At 42.5% G+C, this 20,724-nt stretch overlaps 1 protein-coding gene across 1 annotated transcript in view; it reads left to right on the top strand.

The window, feature by feature from the left end:
• CTNNA3 (catenin alpha 3) overlaps nucleotides 1-20,724 on the top strand; it is a 909,177-nt gene that overhangs the window by 15,594 nt on the left and 872,859 nt on the right. Inside the window, exon 3 of the mRNA XM_077821324.1 lies at nucleotides 3,963-4,155. Within this exon, the coding sequence (XP_077677450.1) occupies nucleotides 3,963-4,155 (193 nt within the window). The remainder of the gene's footprint in view (nucleotides 1-3,962; nucleotides 4,156-20,724) is intronic.

Raw genomic sequence — 20,724 nt, 5'->3', positions numbered from 1 at the left:
TTTTGTTAGCTTAACTATGGGAAGGAGATACCTCTGCCCTGCCTCCCCCAACTCTCTCATACTAGGCATTTGAGTGGATCAGTAAAGTGGGTTCACAGAATCATAGAACATCAGGGTTGGAAGGGACCTTAGGAGGTCATCTAGTCCAACCCCCTGCTCAAAGCAGGACCAATCCCTAACTAAATTATTCCAGCCAGGCAGGGCCGTCCCTAGCAATTCTGGGCCCCCCTCCGGGTGTGTGTGGGGCCCCAGGCCTCCGTGGGGCGGGGGGAGGGGGGCTGGGGCTGGCTTGGGGGCAGGAGGAAACCACCCCCCAGCACTCACCGGCGGCATGGCTGAGGCCGGGTCCCTGCACTCCCACAACTGGTGAGTGCAGGCCCAGCCCAGCTGCAGGGCTCAGGGGAGTGGGGGCGGGGCTGGGCCTGCACTCATTGGCAGTGGGAGTGCAGCAACCCGGCTTCAGCCATGCCGCTGGTGAGTCCTGGGGGAGGCGGGTGGGCAGAGCAGGGGCAGGGCTGGAGCCACTAGTTCCTGGTGCCCTACGCAGCTGCATGCTTTGCGTATGGGTAAGGACAGCCCTGCAACCAGGGCTTTATATTGAAGACTCCTACCATATAACCCATAACTGTGAGTAGACCCTCCCTGGCCTACCTCTAGAATTCAGTTCATTCTTCTGAATAGTTTCATTCTCCTTCCTGCATGGGGAACAAAGGGTACCAGAGCTCTGTGAAGATGTCAGGACTCCCTTCCTCCCATAGGCATAAGGCCCACTAGTGAAATACCAGGTCTCTCTTTACCTCTGGGCATGACCTTTATCCACACTGAACACTGGCCTCAAGCTATGACAAGTTTCAGAGTAGCAGCCGTGTTAGTCTGTATTCGCAAAAAGAAAAGGAGTACTTGTGGCACCTTAGAAACTAACAAATAAATTGGTTAGTCTCTAAGCTATGACAAGCTAAACAATCCCACGAGTTACTAATGGTATTTTAAAGTCTTATTCCTCATCGTGGAGCTGTGCCTCATAGATGCTGCCAGGAAGGTGACAAAACACAGTAGGCCTCTGCAAGTTTGGCCCTAATGGGAAAAAGTCCTTCCTGACCCCAAATAAGCAATCAGTCAGACACACAGCATCCTGAAAACACAGCTCCTATACTGCAAAGGGAGGGGGGGCATCAGCAATGGAAGTTCCATGGGTGCTGGAACAATTTGTATTGTGGAGGTGTGGAAAGCAACTGAACCAAACTGTAACCCCTGTATATAATGGAAACCACTTCAAGCCAGGGGGTGCAGCAGCACCTTCAGCACTCCTAGTTTCAGCACTTATGAATGGAACAAGAGGCTCCAAAGACCTGGGAAATTGTTTAAATTACTGAAGGGGGAGGCAGGGCTGGGTCTAGGATTTTTGCTGTCCCAAGCAAAAAACATTTTTTGGCTGCCCCTGCTTTTTTTCATGCCCCCTGCCCCTGGCTCCGCCCCAACTCCGCCCGTTCCCCAAATCCCTGGCCCTGCCTCCTCCCCCCTGCAACATTGCCGCATTTCCCCCCAGTGCCGCATTTCCCCCCATTGCTTCCTGTGGCTCCTCCCCCCTGCAACCTCCTGCCCTAGCTCACCTCTGCTCCCCTGAACATGCTGCCGCTCCGCTTCTCCCCCCTCCCTCTCGGGGAGGGGGGAGAGGCAGCGCGTTCAGGGGAGCAGGCTGAGCGAGGGTGGGGGTGGAGCGTAGGAAGTAACGGGGGGGTAGAGGAACCGCTCCCTGCCCCAGCTCACCTCCGCTCCACCACCGCTGCTCAGCTTCTCCTCCCTCCCTCCCAGGCTTGCCCCGCAAAACAGCTGTTTCATGCGTGGCAAACCTGGGAGGGAGTGGGGAGAAGCAGAGTGGGGGCGGCGCGCTCCGGGGAGCAGGCGGAGGCGGAGCGGAGGTGAGCTGGGGCGGCGGGGGCACATTTCTAGGGGCAGCATGGCCGGCACCATGGCCGGCGCCGGAATGCCGCCTCTAGAAATGTGCTGCCCCAAGCACCTGCTTGTTTTGCTGGTGCCTAGAGCCGGCCCTGGGGGGAGGAGCTAAGGGCCAATCAGCTTCCATCTCCCCTTGCCTGCCTAGTCGGAGGCACAGAACCTATGCAGAAGGAGGGGCCAGTACCTACTTCCTGGGGATGTACTCTCCCCACCCTGCATCCGCCTTCCATACAGCTGTCCAATCAAGTTTCCTGTCCAGTGAGGCGGCTGGGTGGTGTTATCTTTATTATGCACCCTTTGACATATTTCATCATATCAAACAACAAGCACTATAGCGGCCTGAATTCCATGGCAAATGAGGAGTACTTGTGGCACCTTAGAAACTAACAAATTTATTTGGGCATAAGCTTTCGTGCCCACTTCATCAGATGCTAAAGCCCACTTCATCAGATGCATGAAGTGGAAAATACAGTAGGCAGATATATATCCACTGCATGCATCTGATGAAGTGGGCTTTAGCCCACGAAAGCTTATGCTCAAATAAATTTGTTAGTCTCTAAGGTGCCACAAGTACTCGTTCTTTTTGCTGATACAGACTAACACGGCTACCACTCTAAAACCTGAATTCCATGAGTTTGCCTGTTGGAATAGGATATGTGTATGCTCCTTTTGCTCTACTTGTGCAATCATGTTGCCAATTCCCCAATGCACAAAGAAACAAGGTGACTGCAGGTGACTGGAATGCCATTTATTAAACATGAAGTAATTCTATACATATAAAATGTACTCCTTTAACTCAGAGATTAGAGTTGAACTTGAATTTTAAACTATACTAAAGACCTGCTGGCACAGCATAACAAACTAGAAGAATAATAAAGAATTCAAAACATCATTAATGAAAATTTCTTTTGATATTTGTTAAATCGACAATGCTTCCCAGGGCCGGCTCCAGGCACCAGCGTTCCAAGCAGGCGTTTGGGGCGGCAATCTGCAAGGGGCAGAGTCCGTGCGCCGTTAGGGCGTTTCCGCAGCAGCGGCAATTCTGCGGCAGCCTCTCCCTTCAGCTGCCTTAGGCAGCAAATCGGCGACAGCTTCTACCTCTTCCGCCGCTCAGGCAGTGGCGGCAATTCGGCGTGCTGCTTGGGGGGTGGGCAAAAAGGGTAGAGCTGGCCCTGATACTTCCCCTTTAAAAAAAAAATCTCTTTAAAATGCACTATTAATGTGACAGCCTTTGCAATGCATCAGGAAATACTTTGTTAGAAAAATGTATGATGGAGTGTGGAGGTTGTGTTCAATAGATGAGGAATGTAGAGTGGGAAGCTACATAAAAATAGCTTGCTTATGCTCGTTAAAATGCATGATTTGAAAACAGTTTGGATGATTATGCTTTAACCTAGATTCCAAACAAACATTCTGCACATCTTAAATGATTTGCAAAAACATTGAATTCTTCTGCGCTAAATTTTGTCCCCTGATTCTGCCCCACATTAGGGGAAGAATTTGGAGAGATGGGTCTGCACCCATTGCATACTGGGGACACTCCTTCTGTCCCTGCTTGTGAGATGGTAGGGGGAGTAGCCAAAAGGGATTGTGGGAGCAATGGAAGTGAAACTGAGAGTTATGCTGTTACTGAGGATTTTGTAAATACACTTTTTAAATGTTTGTCATTATGACATTTTATAGGAAACAGCGTAAGAATTTTAGAGCAATGGTAATATGATGGGTGAGAGTGGCAACAATGGGATTCTACCTGCTTTGTTTTCAACCCTATGAAATGAAGGTAATATATCTGGGAGAATTTCAAAAGTCAGACACTGAGATGATAAAAAATTGTCCAGTCTGACAATATCTCGTTGGGTGTGGCTCTGTTTTTGAAGTACCTGCAATTTTATTGCTCACTCCTAGGGGTGTCCATTATTTTATTGTTAATTTTAAATAACTAAAAGCAATATTAGTCTATTGGCTGCAGAATTTAAGACACTCATTTATTTATTTTTAAATTTTAGGTTACCACATTAGTGAATTGTCCACAAACCCCTTCTAATAAGAAAAAAGGATGTTCCAAAAGAGCCCGTGTCCTCCTAGCTTCTGTGGAAAAAGCCACTTGGAATCTACTGGAGAAAGGGGAGAAAATTGCAAAGGAAGCCATTGTATTTAAAGAGGAACTTAATGCAGCACTTAATGATGTTCGTAAAGAGAGTAAGTACAGTACCCACTGTGAATAAACCAGGTGCCTTAAGGAATTCATTTATACATATAATTTTTGTTAGTGTGTCTATCTCTAAAATACATTCACTGAAGTTTATTTAAAATACAAAGTATATCATTGTGGTGAAATAATGTCCTTGCTTCTTTGGTTTTGTCGTTCTGAGATGAGTTTAGCACTCACCAGATTGAAGATTATCCAGTAGATGCTGTTTGTAGATACTGCAGAATTGAAGACGTCAATTTAAAAAAAAATCTAATCTTGTATAAAAGGATGAACGATTTCTACAAATTCTGTACTCAAAAACATGTTATATAGTTTAATAGAGATTCTGTAGTCTTAATGTGATGCCATTAGTCTTTAATACACTTAAGGTGAGAAGGGACCATTGTGATCCTCTAGTCTGACCTCCTGCACGTTGCAGGCTACAGAATCTCACCCACTCCTGAAATAGATTCCTTACTTCTGGCTGAGTCACTGAAGACCTCAAATAATGATTTAGAGGTTTCAAGTTACAGAGAATTCACCATTCATACTAATTTAAACCTGCAAGTGACTTGTGCCCTATACTGCGAACCATGAGAAGCTTACCATGAGGCGAACTGAGGTGGCCACCTCAGGTGCCAGATTGTAGGGGGGGCGCCATTAGGACCCAAAGTGTAGAAAATTGTGTCTGCTACTGGTGCATATGTATTCTCTCTGCTCTAGATGCACAGAGATGGTGGAGTGCTGTGCTGGAGGAAGGAGGGCACAAGAGACATAGCAGGTAGGCAGGAGAAAAGGTGAGAGAGAATAATAAGAGAAAGCCGCAGGAGCTGCAGGGAGAGAGAGGAGGAAGAGCCTCTTGTGTACCTCTCTAGCACCCTTAGGAGCCTGGACTGATTAATACCAGCTTCTCAGGGAGCTTCCTGTTTCTTGTTGCTTCCCGTAACCCACTTGAGGAGAACAGGCAGTCAACTGAAGTAGTAGTAGCCAGTTAGGCAGTTAAGAGGCTGATATCTTCCCTCACTCAGGCCCTGCTACCAGCCTGCTTATTTGTCCCCTTCAATTGAGTGTTGAGAGCCCCTATAGCTGGCACAGAACAGCAGTCACGAGTGAAAGAAGAAAACGCCCCTCTGGGGCAGCATTCAGAAAAAGAAAGAAAGTAAAGGAAGCTTTTCTATCTAAGCAGGATGGAGCTCTCCTGAGATACATAGACACAAATGTTCAGGGTGAGCTTTCCGGCCCCCGTGAGGATGTGAGTGGTGAGGAGATGGCTGATCTTCCAGTTCGTCAGAGTGCAGGTGACCTTGCAGCTACTGCAGCATCCATATCTCCATCTCAAATGGATGTAACCATGCACATTCCTGAAGAAAAGTGTAGATCAGAGAAGAGTGTGGTGGAAGAGCAAGAAACAGCTGCTGCTGAATTTAGTTCTTTAAGCCTAGATGATCTAGGTCTGTAGACCCACTTGAGCAGTAGCCTGAGGGACTTCCTTGTATTGAATGGGCCACAGCAAGTGAAAAACTTCATGTTCCCCCAAGACAATGCAAATAGAAGTTTCCATCCAGCACATTACTGGCGTGAAATCCCCAGTGGTGACAAAGTGGAGAGGCCATGGCTTATGTACTAAAAAACCCCAGAATGCTGCACACTGTTTTTGTTGCAAACTTTTCCAGTGTAAAGTTCCAGCTACATTGGGTTCTTCAGGAACAAAGGACTGGAAAAATGTGGCTAGAAATCTGGCATGCCATGAGAAGGCAGCAAATCACCAGAGAGCATTCCATAGGTGGAAAGAACTTGAGATGACACTAAGGTTAAAGGCCATCATAGATGATCAGCATCAAGAGAAGATTGCATTAGAGTCTCTTTACTGGTAAAACGTTCTGAAAAGGCTCACTGCCATTGTGAGAATGCTTGCTACCCAAAACCTAGCACTGTGTGGCACTTCAGGTCAGCTGTATGTGCCAAACAATGGGAACTTCCTTAAAATTGTGGTGGTGATGGCTGAGTTTGATGCTGTACTCCAGGATCATCTAAGAAGAGTCACCACCCAAGAAGCGTACACACACCACTACCTTGGAAAAACAATTCAAAATGAGATAATACAGTTACTGGCAACAAAATTCAAACAGAAGATTGTGGCAGATCTGAAGTCAGAAAGATATTACTCTATTATTCTGGACTGCACGCCTGACATCAGCTGTATGGAACAAATGACTTTAAATGGTGCATTTTGTAACAACAACAGAGCTTAATGAAAATGTCCCTGCAATAATGACTGTCAGAGCATTTTCTAGGATTTATTGACATTGATGATACTACAGGAGCTGGCATGACAAATGTGCTTCTTAAAAAGCTGGAAGATATGGGAATTGCGATAGCTGATATGAGAGGTCAATAATGGTGCCAACATGAGAGGAAAGAACAGAGGAGTGCAGACACTGATGCGAGAGTTAAACCCTCGAGCTTTTTTTTGTCCCAGGCAGTTCTCATTCATTGAACTTGGTGGTCAGTGATGCAGCATCAGCTTCTAGTGAGGCTGCTGAATTTTTTAATATAATTCAAAGCATCTATGTATTTTTCTTTGCATCAACTCATCGATGGCAAATTTTGAAGCAACATCAGGGAACATCCTCTCTGGCACTGAAACCACTGAGTGCCACATGGTGGGAAAGTCGAGTGGAGGCAATAAACCCTATCAAACACCAAATTGGGAAGATAGATGATGCCATAGTTGCCATTATGGAGGATAATGCTATGACAGGAACTGTTCATGGGAGAACAGTGGCAAAGGAAAATGGAATCACCAGAAACATACATAACTTCAAATTTCTGTGTGGCTTATGTTGTGGCATGACATGCTGTTTGAAATAAATGTTGTACGCAAGAGTCTCCAAGGTGTTGACCTTGATCTATCTGGAGCAATGGAACAACTAGACAAAGCTATTTTCCCACCCGTTCAAGAATACAAGAGTCACCGAAGAAGAAGACATTTTGATTACGAGGCACGGGATAATCCCATAAGAGACCCCAAACAACAATTCAAAGTTGAATTCTTTAACCCGGTGCTAGATTGTGCAATACAGTCAGTTGAAGAATGTTTCATGCAGCTCAAGGAACACAGAAGTATATTTGGGATGTTGTATGATGTTCCAAAACTCCTCACTATACCTGAAGAAGACCTACACCAGCAATGCAGGGCACTAGAGACAGTGTTGAGACATGATGACATGCGCAATATTGATGCGAATGATTTAGGTGATGAACTGAAAGCCCTTTCAAGATACATTTCAGCAGGATCAACTCCAAAGGCTGTTCTGGAATATATGTGCACAAATAAGATGACCACCCTCTTTCCAAATGCTTTTGTTGCTTTGCGCATACTTCTAACACTTCCTGTAACAACTTCAGCTTGGAGAAGCTGCGTTCTCCACTGGCAACTAATAAAAACACATCTATGCTCCACAATGACACAGGAGAGGCTGGTTGGCCTTGCAACCATCTCACTAGAGCAGGATCTGGCCCAGACTGTGGACCTTCAGGAAGCAGTTCAAACTTTTGCAACCAAGAAGGCATGGAAAACACCACTTTGATTATTCAAACAGATAAAAATGCCAGTGTGTACTGTGCAGACAAGAAAAGTTACATTTGCTGTTCAGGTATTTGAAAGTTAAGTGTTACTTAAAATTTTTGAACAAGGCATTTTAAGTTATTAGTTCTCCTTTATTGGGGTAGGTAGCAGAGCAGTACCATGAGAGGAGTAGAACAGGAAGAAGGCAGAATTGAGACCTTTCAAAGTTTTGGCCCAAGCGATGGGGCATAGGGGCGTCATTTGAGCTCCCCGCCTCAGGTGCCAAAATGTTGTGGGCTGGTCCTGCTGCAGAGGAAGGCAAAACTCACCCATGGTCTCTGCCAATGTGACCCAGGGGAAAATTCCTTCCCAACCCCAAATATGGCAATCCGTTAGACCCTGCTGTTAGACCCATGTGGGCAAGACCCACCAGGCAGATACTACAGAGAATTCTTTTCCAGGTAGCTTGGAGCCCTCTCCATCTAGTGTCCCGTCTCTGGCCATTGGTGATTTTTGCTACTGGCAGTCACCGATGGGCCACATGCCATTGTAGGCAATTTCATCCATAACTTATCAAGCTGAGTCTTTAAGCCAGGTTTTTTTTTTTTGGCCCCCCACTGCTCCCCTTGGAAGGCTGTTCCAGAATTTCACTCCTCTGATGGTTAGAAACCTTCACCTAGTTTCGAGCTTAACTTAAATTTTATTTGCTCAAAACCAGTAATGTTGCCCCTTTTATTGACCACAGTCAGTTTGGGGCCTTAGGTGTATTCCAGATGGGAGCAGAAATTGGTGATAGCCAGGTATTTCTTTGATGCAGTTTTGTTTATTTACAAAGAATGTATGAAGTTCTGTGTCTCTGAATTAAAAGGGATCAAATAGCAAGTAACAGATTCTTTTGCTTGCAGCATCAAGGGCATATTTTTCAGCCTACACCTCTGACTCTAAAACCTCTCCACAGGTTTCTTCCAGGGTGAACACCATGCATTCAGCTGCTCCTTCCAGCTGTCTAGGTGTAGACTAGGCCAGAAGCACAGACAGACTATTCGGTTGGTATTCATGCCCCTGAGCAATGCAGTTAAATCAACATAATCCCGGATGTAGACAGTGCTATGTCGACGGGAGAATTCTCCATTGGCGTAGGTAGTGTCTTCATTGAAGGGCTACAGAGGCACAGCTGCGCTGTTTTAGTGGTTTTATGTGTAGACGTACCCTCAGTTTCTTCCAGATTTTTGTCTGTTCTGCATTCCTAGGCACCTGTATCTACACCCACCCACAACAATACTCAGCAAAAGCTTCAGGGCAGATTCTCATACTCCTTTTTGTTTCAGATAGGGGCTTATCCTTATAGTTACATTAACTGAAGAGTGAGTTCGCACCTATATTAACTCAACCCATAACAAGGTTTTACCCAACTGACACCATTCATTCATTCATTTTGTTGGTTGGGATTTTCAAAGGCACAGAGGGAATTGTGTGCCTAACAGCCATTTGTGCCTTGGAAAATCTCCTCTGCTATTTTTGTCACTAAGTGTTATACAACAAAACAATACTTGTTTAACTTGTGTCGCCTCTGTGAAAGTCATGCATATTCCACCTGTGGAGAATCCATCTATATAAATCTCTCAGGAACCAGTTGCACCTTTTTGTTTCGAAGGATCTGTTTCCTGTATTTGCTGTGCTGTCAGTCGTCTCTCCTCTCATTACCTTTCTTGGTTCTGTAATTAATTGAAATGAACATGTGATCTTACAGCTTGCTTAAAATAATGTAAGAGATGGTCATGCTTTGATCAGACTGAATCTGGTTAAATTAACAGAGATGAATGTAAGGAACCAATTTCTCATTATCTTATTTGGAAGAAAATAATTATATGGCTCACTCTGATGTTTGTGTATTCTTTTCTCTTGCTGCTAAAGAATGAGGATGTTTGCTTGGTGGGTTTGGGGTGGAAGGACTTCCCAGTCCCTTTCATGAGCCAGTATAGAAAAGCCTGACCAGTCAAACATTCCCTGAAAAGTTCAGGACTGGAAAGGGGGCTCTCGCTGCAGTCTTCTTCCCATTGGCTCTTCTGAGGTTTAGGATTCTGGTTTTTTTCTCTCTCTACCTGCTGAGGCTAGGGGAAGAGGTGTTAAGGGAAAATTATAGATTTAAGTGGATCCCATACAAAAATTGTCGGGTTTGCATAGTTTCTGACATAAAACCAAGTAAATCTTGACTGTTTCAGCTGGGGTGTTTTTAGTTTTTGCATTCATGTGCACTGAACCTCATGTCAATGCACTGTTGAGTTTAGCACCTCTCTAGTCACATACATCTGATTTTGTGTAATATTTAGGGTTGCTCACATTTAATTGGAAAATGGGTTATTTTTATGGTAAATAGATGAACAGAGTTCACTGAGGTCTGCGTACTCAGATATTAGTTTTAGGTTGCATTGTGGAGTGAGACCAAGAAGAGTGATACAGAGCAGTCAGGAGCTCAACCATAACACTGAACATGTACATAAGACCAGACTGATAGACTCTCAGTGCAGTAGAGTTTTAACTCCCTAAAGGGTCATGTAGGTCCCACTAATGTGAAAAAAGATGGGCCAAATTCTATTCACTTGCAGAGGGGCAACTTAGTGATGTTATGTGTAAATAAAAGTAGTATTTGGCACATTTTTAAAAAGTAATTTGGAAGTCAGACAGTAACTTAGCATTGACCTCTTTAGAGAGAAAAATAAAAAGTTGTCATACAAGCTAATATTCTATCCTTTGCTACATACTGAATAAAATTCTTCTGTGGGTTATCTCTCAGATAACCCCCACTAAATTCTATAAGGTTGCATAGAGTATAAGTCATGGCAGAATTAGGTACATTATTGATTGCAGCAATTCTCTAGCTCTACAGCATGTTTGGTTTTTTTTTTGTTTTAGTGTGCATGAATTTCTTAAAAGCCACTTTGATACCAGTTTTCAGAGTAACAGCCGTGTTAGTCTGTATTCGCAAAAAGAAAAGGAGTACTTGTGGCACCTTACACCTCACGAAAGCTCATGCTCAAATAAATTGGTTAGTCTCTAAGGTGCCACAAGTACTCCTTTTCTTTTTGATACCAGTGTCTCTCCATTCCAGTTAGCTGTTCTGCTAATTTGCGTATTTAATTTTTAGAGAGAACATTTCACAAGCTATTCTATTCCACTTTACATATTTTTCAAATATATGTTAAAGGTAATTTATATAGCCATTGAACTTATGATCTAAACAGTCCTGTAGACAGACATAATTACCAAACGTATCAGTGGCACACCACGCTTATTGCAATAGCCATACAGCTGGCAATATACAAACAAGCTATATAAAAGCAGAAAGAAATAGGTCTAGTTAAAACAGTCTTAACATACCCTAAGACATTCCCCTCCAGGATATGTCTACACTGCAGTCCAACGTGTGACTGTAGCATCAGTAGATGTACCTATCTTAGCTTCACCCAATGCTATCATGGCTAAAAATAGCAGTGTAGAAGTGGTGGCATGAGCTTCGGAACAGGCTGTGCAGATATTCTGAGAACGCTAAGTACACATGCACCTTGGTGGCCCATGCCAAAACCTCGGCTGCTGCATCTACACTGCTAGTTTTAGTCATGCTAGCATGGGTGAAGCTAGAGTAGGCATGTCTACCTGTGCTGCAATCACTCCTCGGACTGCAGTGTGGACATACCCTGAATGTGCTAAGCTTCAAGCTTTGGGATACTTTACCTCTGGAATAACAATTTTTTATTCCCAAAAAGTCATCTTTGACCTTTTCTGAGGAGCCATGGGCTCCAATTCAGAAAAGCTCATAAACACCCTAGGTGAAATCCTGACTTGTTGAAATTAAGGGGAGTTTTGCCATTGATTTCAACAAAGCCCGGGTTTCACCCATTGAGTTCAGTGGGACTTAAGTGTATGCTGAACTATAAGCATGTGCTTAAGTGTTTGCCCTTGAATAGGAATGCTTTCCTGAATCAGGGCCTAAGTCTTTTAGATGAAAATTTAAAAATCAGTCTTATCTGCTCTTTGTGGACATGAAAGACTAGGAATAGGGGATTTGCCTTGTTATGCTTGGCCAATACTTTCCAAGCCTCCACTATGCAGAGTAGCGGTCACTGGTTACTTGCCTCCTTCTACTCGAGGAATGGCTGCATTTCAGAACTTGTGAGGAATGTTTATGAACTTTTGGCATGAAAGGATGAATGTCAGATATTATTAACTGTCACACATACTCAGCTGAGGCCCCTCCCCCTTTTTAAATCACTCATTATGGAGCACTCTTAAAATTTTAGTCCATCAAGTCCAGTCATGTGACACAAGATAAGAAAACATAGTTTTATTGACTTTTATACAAAGATAATATAGAAATATTTCAGACTTTGAATTTATTTATTGACTCTGAGCCAAGACCAGAGATGACTACAAGATAAATACATAAAGTAGATTACCTCATACATTTTAAAAGAAAGTTAATTCAATGTTATCGTCTATCATTATACAATGGCAAATTAAGTGCTCACAGGCAATTTTCCTCCATGGATTTGTTGAACTGTTCAAGTTAATATTAAGGAGCCGAACTACAGTACAATATGTGCCAGTTTGTTAACATTGCAAACATTTTTAGTTCTTTGCAGCTGTATATTGGGTTTAACTTGTAGTATGCCACTTAGATCATAACTTCATTGCCTATTATTCATGTCACATTCTGCTGCTGTTAGATGTCTTATGTTATTTACTTTAGTGACTTTGGAAGATGTACATCATAAATCCTGATAAGCTGTGTAGGTGGGGGCACATCATGTATGTCACAGCATACAGTTTTTAATTTTCTCTGGGCATCATTTTTTTATGGTAACAGCCAAGTAATTTATTTGTGTGCCTTTTCATAAATTATAAGGTGTCTGCAACTAGCTTCAGTTTCTATTTGGTGATCGTACTGGAATTTTAAAATTATCTGGATAACTTGGATTTGGACTGAGCTAATTTATCTGTCCCTTGTTTGTAGACCAACAGCAAGAAGGTACAAATACAGTCTCTCATCTGCTTGCATTTCAGCTGATGTCACTCAATAAGGTTCTGTAAGTGCTGAGGAATTTGTGAATTGTGACACATGAGTCTGATCCTGGTTTCTTTTGACTGACGAAGACCAGCATAGAGGTGCTGGACTCACCTTTGGAGTTCATTAATGCTTCAAGGGTCATTCTTAGAGAAGTGATAGGCTTATTCTCAAGATGATGCTTGCTCCTGTTACTGCCCTGTCTCTAGTCTTCCTTTCTTGGGGAGTGAGAAGATTTGGAAGGTTGTATTTCTATTTTACCTGATTCATCTGGTGCTACTCAATGACTAACCTAGTATCTATAGAGGCTGAGGCGCGATGTGTTCTTGCTGATTGGTCCCATTGAAATGATGATCAATTGCATTTTGCCATTTATTTCAAGGGAGCAAGGGTATTACTTTTTATTTTTGGAGTGGAAGAAACCATCAGAAGAAAGGGCACAGATTATAAAATCTCTTTATTGAGGGACTATCTCTGCAATTTGTTACTCACCTTCTTTGGCTACCTGGACAGTAGAAACAGATAATGGCTACTGCTTTTGGCCACAATGAAACTGCATGAATAGGTTTAAGATTAAGCTTGAGATTTATGGACCTGTAGTTGATCACTTCACCAAGACATTCTCCAACTTTCATGAGTAAACTGCTTTTTGAGAGAGTTGCTTCTAAAGAACAACATTTTCCCCAAAATACCCCACATTTCCTACTTTTGGATTTCAAATGTTTTGTTTTATGAATCACAAGAAATGGTTTAGTAGGCTAGTAGTGGTCTATGGACTGGTCTGAGTTCCCCCTGGTTTAACAGCTGCCATAAAGAACTGCAGTGTTGTTATTTTTTGGAGGAAGTCTGTTAAAAGACACTCCTGTAAAATACATTTTAAAATAATGTGTATCTCCTATAGCCAAATGCAAACACTTTAAACATGAGCCTCATCACAAGATTTCAAATATTCCACATTACAAACAGCATCTTCTGACTCATACAGGATTTTGTGAGTCTATTATTGTTCAAGAAAAAAACTGACTTGCATACGTTGAACTACTCCTTTTTTTTCTTTAACAATTTAGATTGTAAGTATCAAACTACAGTTTGCATTTAAACTTGGTTTGAGCTGATATTTAATTATTTTTAAAATAGAATTATCACTAGGATAATGACTCTTGTGGATATGTGATAATTTTTTTCCGAACAGAGCTGTTCAGCCTTAGCTAAAATGTTTGGTATTTCTTGCTATTACTTACAGACTATATATGGTCTGAAAGACAACAGCTGTTGCCTACGTTATTTCCATCTATTGCCATGTTGATGACGCATGCGTTTAGCTGCTATCATGTCACAAGTGGGTTCTTAGATAAGCTTTGTCATAAATAACATAATCGCTTAGAAATAACTATAGCATACTTCTGTTACTGTTTGAAAAGAAATGAGAAAATCTGGATCTGACATTTTGAATTTTCCTACACAATGTGTCTTATCAAAGAAAATACACAAGGAAACAATTTCACTGTACTTAAAAAGAAAAGGAGTACTTGTTGCACCTTAGAGACTAACAAATTTATTTGAGCATAAGCTTTCGTGAGCTACAGCTCACTTGAGCTGTAGCTCACGAAAGCTTATGCTCAAATAAATTTGTTAGTCTCTAAGGTGCAACAAGTACTTCTTTTCTTTTTGCGAATACAGACTAACATGGCTGCTACTCTGAAACCTGTCATTATGCAAGGCACTGAATTTAGCCGTATGGAGTGGAAAGTCCACTGAATGCATCCGATGAAGTGAGCTGTAACTCACAAAAGCATATGCTCAAATAAATTTGTTAGTCTCTAAGGTGCCACAAGTACTCCTTTTCTTTTTGCGAATACAGACTAACACGGCTGCTACTCTGAAGGCATTTCAAAGAAATTACTCATTGTTATAGGAAATACTGGAGATGGTATCATAAAGAAATTTGCTTAAAGGAATGGGACAGTGGCTTATGATTTATACTATACTCTTATTCCCCCCAAACCCTCCAAAATAAGACAGAGCTTAGGCCCCCTGCTCCTGCAATGGGATCTGCACTAGTGGACCCTGAACTCATATGAAGCCCCACTCAGGTCAGAATTCACAGGGCATAAATGTAGCTTAAAGCCACCTCTGTTCTTCCCTCCTTTCATACAGCCAAGGTCTGATCCAAAGTCCATAGGAGTCAATGGAAAAAAAGATGCCAGTGACTCTAGTGGACATTGGATCAGGTAAGTAATGAAGAACTTGGCTCAGGAGGTGTCAATAGGGTATAAGTGACTGTTCTGATTACACATTAGGCAACCAGCAGTTTGCAGAGTGGAGGTGGAGATTTCTAGTGTGAAGGATTTAAATAATTGCCATGCAACAGAACAAGCAGGTGTCTGAACAGGGCTGGAAAGCATGAGTGGCAGCAGACATTTGGTGTATACATCCTTTTAACCTCTACATGTAGCTGCTGTGGGAAACTAAGACACCATGGTATCAAATGCCAGTAATATGCAGAGGAGCCCCATCTTTTTCCCTTTGCACCATTTTCTAACTGGCTGAACCTGAAATGTGGGCAAGTAGAACATGTTTGTGGGAAGAGAAAACACTTTGTAGATCTAGCAACTAGTATCTCACCCTCCATCAAAGGCCTTAGATTGTCACACTGGAGTGGAGCATAGGTGTATTGTTAGACACCTTGCTGCTGTTGGACACACAGAATGAGAATAGCGAACTTGCTTCCCTCCATCCAAAATTAGCCAGAAGACTATATCAGATATGGAACTGCCCACAGTGATGCCTTTGTAATCTCTAGGTTGGACTACCACACTTCACTATGCCTACAGATGTAAAAATATAAAATAAAATAGCTTCATTTAGTACAGATGGCAGCAATCCGCCTACCTGAAAGACCAGCTGTAAAAAGCCCATCAGCCAGATGCTTTGCTCATTACACTGTCTTCTCAGGGAATACCAGGACAAATTCAAGATCTTGGTGCTAATCTTCAAAGACTTCCATGTAACTGGCCCCGCTTACCTCAGCGGGCAACTCTCTCATTGAGATGATGAGGTCCTTTGACAACTATGTTCCCCAAGAACTATAAAGCTGTCAACATCAAGTACGAAATTCATGAGTGGGTGACAGTACTTCCTTGGCAACCGGACCAAAGGTTTGGAACTCCTTGTGGGTGGAGAGAAGAATAACTACAGATTCACTGCCTTCAACTTCGCTTCCCCACAACTGCACCTAAAAATAGGATGTGACCCAAAGAAAAGAGAAAGCAAAAGGGGTGTGTTATGGGGTGACTGGCCCTTAAGTGAGAGTTGATGCCATTACACCTGACCTTAATTACCTGTTTGATTAAAAGGAGGGCACTGGAGCTTGATCAGGGGCTGAAGGCCTTCTAGAAAGCTGCGTAGCTCCTAAAAGAAGCAGTTTAGTAAACCTTCAAGGAGCCAGCCTGAAAGTTAGGGAGGAAAAGGGTTCTGAGTATCCTTTTGGCTCTAAAGGGACGATGGATGAGGCTTATGTTTTGGTTCTGGACAATTTAAGATACCAGAGGGAAGAGGGACTGTGGTTGCCTGGAGAGAGACTGTGTCTGTCCCACTGGGAAGATGGGAACAGACAGTTTTATAATTACTATGTGCTAATAAACTAGTCCTGAGAAGGGGTTTATTATGTGACTCTGTCCCTGGTTGTATGTTAAAATGCCTGGGGAGAAAGGAAACAGAGGATAGGTGCTGCTGAGCTAACAAGGACCGGTTGGGGGTGCTGCAGAGCAGACCTATACATCTACAGGAAGAGAGAGGAGAGAAATAGTAGGAACAGATGGAGGAGAAAGAGAAGGAAATAGGTTAAAACAACTAAGAAAACCCCCTCTAGTCTTGACTGACTTGCCTGAAGCAGGAAGGAGTATTAGATCACTACCCTAATGTGATCTCTTGGGAAGCAGTCAGACATTGTTGTGCACTGTTATAGGAAGACAGACAGACAGAGTGCTGCTTGCCATTGGCTAACAGCCAGCCCGTGGCAAGCGGATCTGTCAGTTATCTGTGAATTGCAAAATGTGGTAGACTCATGTTGCTTTGTTTCCTGGGGCATTCCATGTTGCTCTTCTGATATCCTTACTCGAGGGTAGGGACTAGTAAGGGTGCTGCTACTACTACTTGTGAATGGACTGTGTTTTTACCACTAGTTGTTCTGTTACTGACCCATGTAATGTAAGTTCACACATACGTGTACACGCAGCTTGGTATTGTCATCCTTCTCTCTGTGCTGGCAACCATTCCACTGTTTCTCATTGTTGGTGACAATTGGAAGCAGTGAGAAATGACAGCTGCTCCATCTTTATGGCATATTATGGTGAAGCAGGAGGGAGGTGATATTGTGTGGTGCTGTTGGCTGCTTGTTGCATTTTAGGACAGTTTTTAACACCGTGTGTGTGTGTGTGTGTGTGTGGTGTTCTTCCTACCACTTGTATTACTTGCTCATATCTCCCTTCTTTGCCTCACATACCTTCTTTTTCTGGCTCCTTTTCCATTCTATACCCATTCCTCTTGGCCCTCCCAATCTAGTTCTAGTAACTCTCCCTTTGAACTATTCCTGGATGCCTCTAGGATGCTGGTTACACCACTTAAGCTATTGTAACATATTTTAGGTGCGTTTGAACTTGCCTGCACTCATACATTCACTGTCAAGTCAGTGGTTTGATTCAATATGAATAAAAGTCCATGTGGCTTGTGATGCTGGCAGACCAGGTGCCAGTTCTTGCCCAGGCTGTAAGCATCAGCTGAGCACTGACAAATTCATAGCTGGAAACCAAACCAGTTCACCTGTGTTAGTATTGTTCAAGATAGGTGTTAGATTCGCACAGATGTGTTAAAGTGATTAGTCTCTATAAAATGCTTGTCAGTTGCTGCATGCATTAATCTTATTTGTAACGGCTGTATCCTTGCTATAAGGTAATATGTAAGGTTTACTTTATAACTGTAAAAATGCCTGTTCTGAAACTGTCAGCCCTGGCTGAAAGAATGCTTCCCCCATCCATCAAGAAAGATTATCAAAATTAAGTGGGCCATCATGAAACAATATGATACAAAGATAGGGTAACCAGATGAAACCAACAAAATATTGGGACACATGGGGGAAGCAAAAAAAAAAAAAAAGAAGTGGCCGGAGCCAAGTTGCTGGAGCAAAAACAAAACCAAACCTTCTCGAGTGGCCAAAGCCACAATATTGGGACAAATGGCGTCCCAACTGTGCATTGGTCGGGACGTGGGACAAAGAACTAAAAATCGGGACCGTCCCCATTTTGTCGGGACGTCTGGTCATCCTATACAAAGATTGTGTTGATGGTCCTCTTACACCAGGGGCGGGCAAACTTTTTGGCCTGAGGGCCACATCAGGTTTTGTAAATTTGTATGGAGGGCCGGTTAGGGGAGGCTGTGCCTACCCAAACAGCCAGGCGTGGCCTGGTCCTCACCCCCATCCCCCGCTTCTCGCCCCCTGAGGCCCTCCCTGGGACTCCTGCCCCATCCAACCCCTCCCACTCCCTGTCCCCTGACTGCCCCAGAACCCCTGCCCCTGACTTCCCCCTGCTGCCCCATCCAACCCTTCCTCTCATTCCTGACTCCCACCCCTCCCTCCCGCCCCCCACCGGGAGCCCTGCCACATCCAACCACCCCTTCTCCCTATGTCAGCTCATTCAGACACTGACAACTCCATAACTCATTCCCTGACCCACTCAGTCACCACTTACCGCCACTCAGTCATTAATCCACTGACTCACCATTCCTCCTTGGCTAATCATACATCCGCTTCCACCAAACACAATTATTTCCCCCGTTCCAACCAATTATTTTCTCTCTCTCTCCCACTTTCTTCCCTACATCAATTTTTTTCTCTCCCCTTTATCTTTTCCCTAAATTCTGTTGTGCTCCACCAAACCTATTAGCTCTCAATAACAGCTTTTCAAAGAGGTGTGGGAGACGCATGTCACTGCCTGGTGTGGGAGGTGTAAGTCACTGCAAAACCAGACCCAATGTACTGACTTCCCTCTCCTTTATATCAGTGTAATATTTAACAGAGCATTTATACATTACTTAAATATAATGGGCCAGATTCACAGCTACTCTTCGGCTGCTTTGGTAACATAAAGCAGCTGTAAACCTAATTTAACCCACGAGTTAAGCTGAGTTTATGGCTGCTTTGTCTTGCTAGAGTGGCACAAAGCATATCGGTGAATCTGGTCCATTGCCATCCTCACAACTAAATGTATAACAAGTAATTATACAGCATACTATTTTTCCCCATGACATAAACACTTCAAACATTTTTTTTTAAAGTCCCTGAATGTATGTTCATTTCTGTTAGTAGTTTGCACCCACACTTGGGGATGAATCCTTGGAGACCCAGGTGGGTAGCTGTTTAAAATTCAAACTTTATATTTTAATTGGACCATAAATCTGTATTGTTATACTTTACAATTGTATTAAAATGCTGCATGTACTAGTTTCCTGCATTTGTGCAAATGTGTTAAACTATGACTGTTGTAATGGCATGAATTAACATAGTGTACACATTATGAACACATAAAGGTGTAATGTTAACTTGTATTTTACCTCCTGAAAGAGATAATGTCAAACTTAATATATTCAACATCAGTAATTGGCAAGGTGAATGGGCAGCAGTTAAATCGAATGAAAATAAAATGGAGACAGTATGTCAGATTATTCATTTAAACTATTCATTCTCAGAATTTCAAAAGGTTTTTTCTATCTGAAATCATAAGAGAAATGAAATGAGAAGGGTTTAGTTTACAGTGCACTTGGATTTTAATGCATAGTATTTCCTTATGAATTCACCTTGAGTTTCTAGAGTTATTGTACTAAAACATCATAAAAAAACTAATTAGGGTTTAACTATTATCATCCACATTTTGCAGCAATCAGTTCTAATGAATGTATCTATAAATGTGTATGTGAACAGGTTTTCTGCCTCTTCCTTTTTTCTGATCATTGGTTAAGATCTGATGCTTGGAAACAATTACCAGTCCAGAAAGCATTACTACTGGTCTGGAGAGGTGTTTCTATCGCTTACAGATTATGAGAAGCAGACATTTAAAAATCAGTCAGTCATTCTGACTTTTATTCCCACGTGATTTTCTGACTTGATTTGCACAGCTGTGATACAGTATTTCACCAACTGGTAGAAGTACAGATTTACAGTAGAACCTTAGTTGCGAACACCTTGGGAAAGGAGGTTGTTCATAACTCTGAACAAAACATTATGGTTGTTCTTTCAAAAGTTTACACTGAACATTGACTTGATACAGCTTTGAAGTATATGTATATTGTATCACATTTAAAATAGGCAGAGTTAACACAGAAACCACTGACATGTGATACACACATTCAGAGAAGAGAAAAACAGTGTTTGTGAATCAGGTTTTGGTATATTTACTGGTATTTTTACTAATGCAGAAGAAAAATGCTGCTTTCCCTTTATATATTTTTTTCATAGTTTAGGTTTAACACAGTACTGTACTGTATTTGCTCTTTTTTTGTTTGTTTCTGCTGCTGCCTGATTGCATACTTCCAGTTCCAAATGAGGTGTGTGGTTAACTGGTTAGTTCATAACTCTGATGTTTGTAACTCTGAGGCTCTACTGTAATTCTTTATACCATCTGAAAATACGGTACCCCTGGATGTTTTGCTCTAGTAATTCTTGAGGTTGCAGATACCAAAACCACATCAGAAATTAGTGTGATTTTTTAAAAAATTTGAATAAGTATGTTAAATATGTAACTGGAGAACAGTGAGAACACATTTTTAAAATGAGACAAATTTCTATACAGATAGAAAGATTTTAGTTCAGTACATAGGGCTGAATTTCATGCTGAACTGAATTTCACGCTAGAATTAAAATTTCACTAAACTGAATTAACTGTAAATAGGGCC

Source organism: Eretmochelys imbricata, chromosome 7, assembly GCF_965152235.1.
Source record: "Eretmochelys imbricata isolate rEreImb1 chromosome 7, rEreImb1.hap1, whole genome shotgun sequence".
NCBI classification, from domain to species: Eukaryota; Metazoa; Chordata; order Testudines; family Cheloniidae; genus Eretmochelys; species Eretmochelys imbricata.
This window is presented reverse-complemented; position numbering and strand designations above follow the sequence as displayed.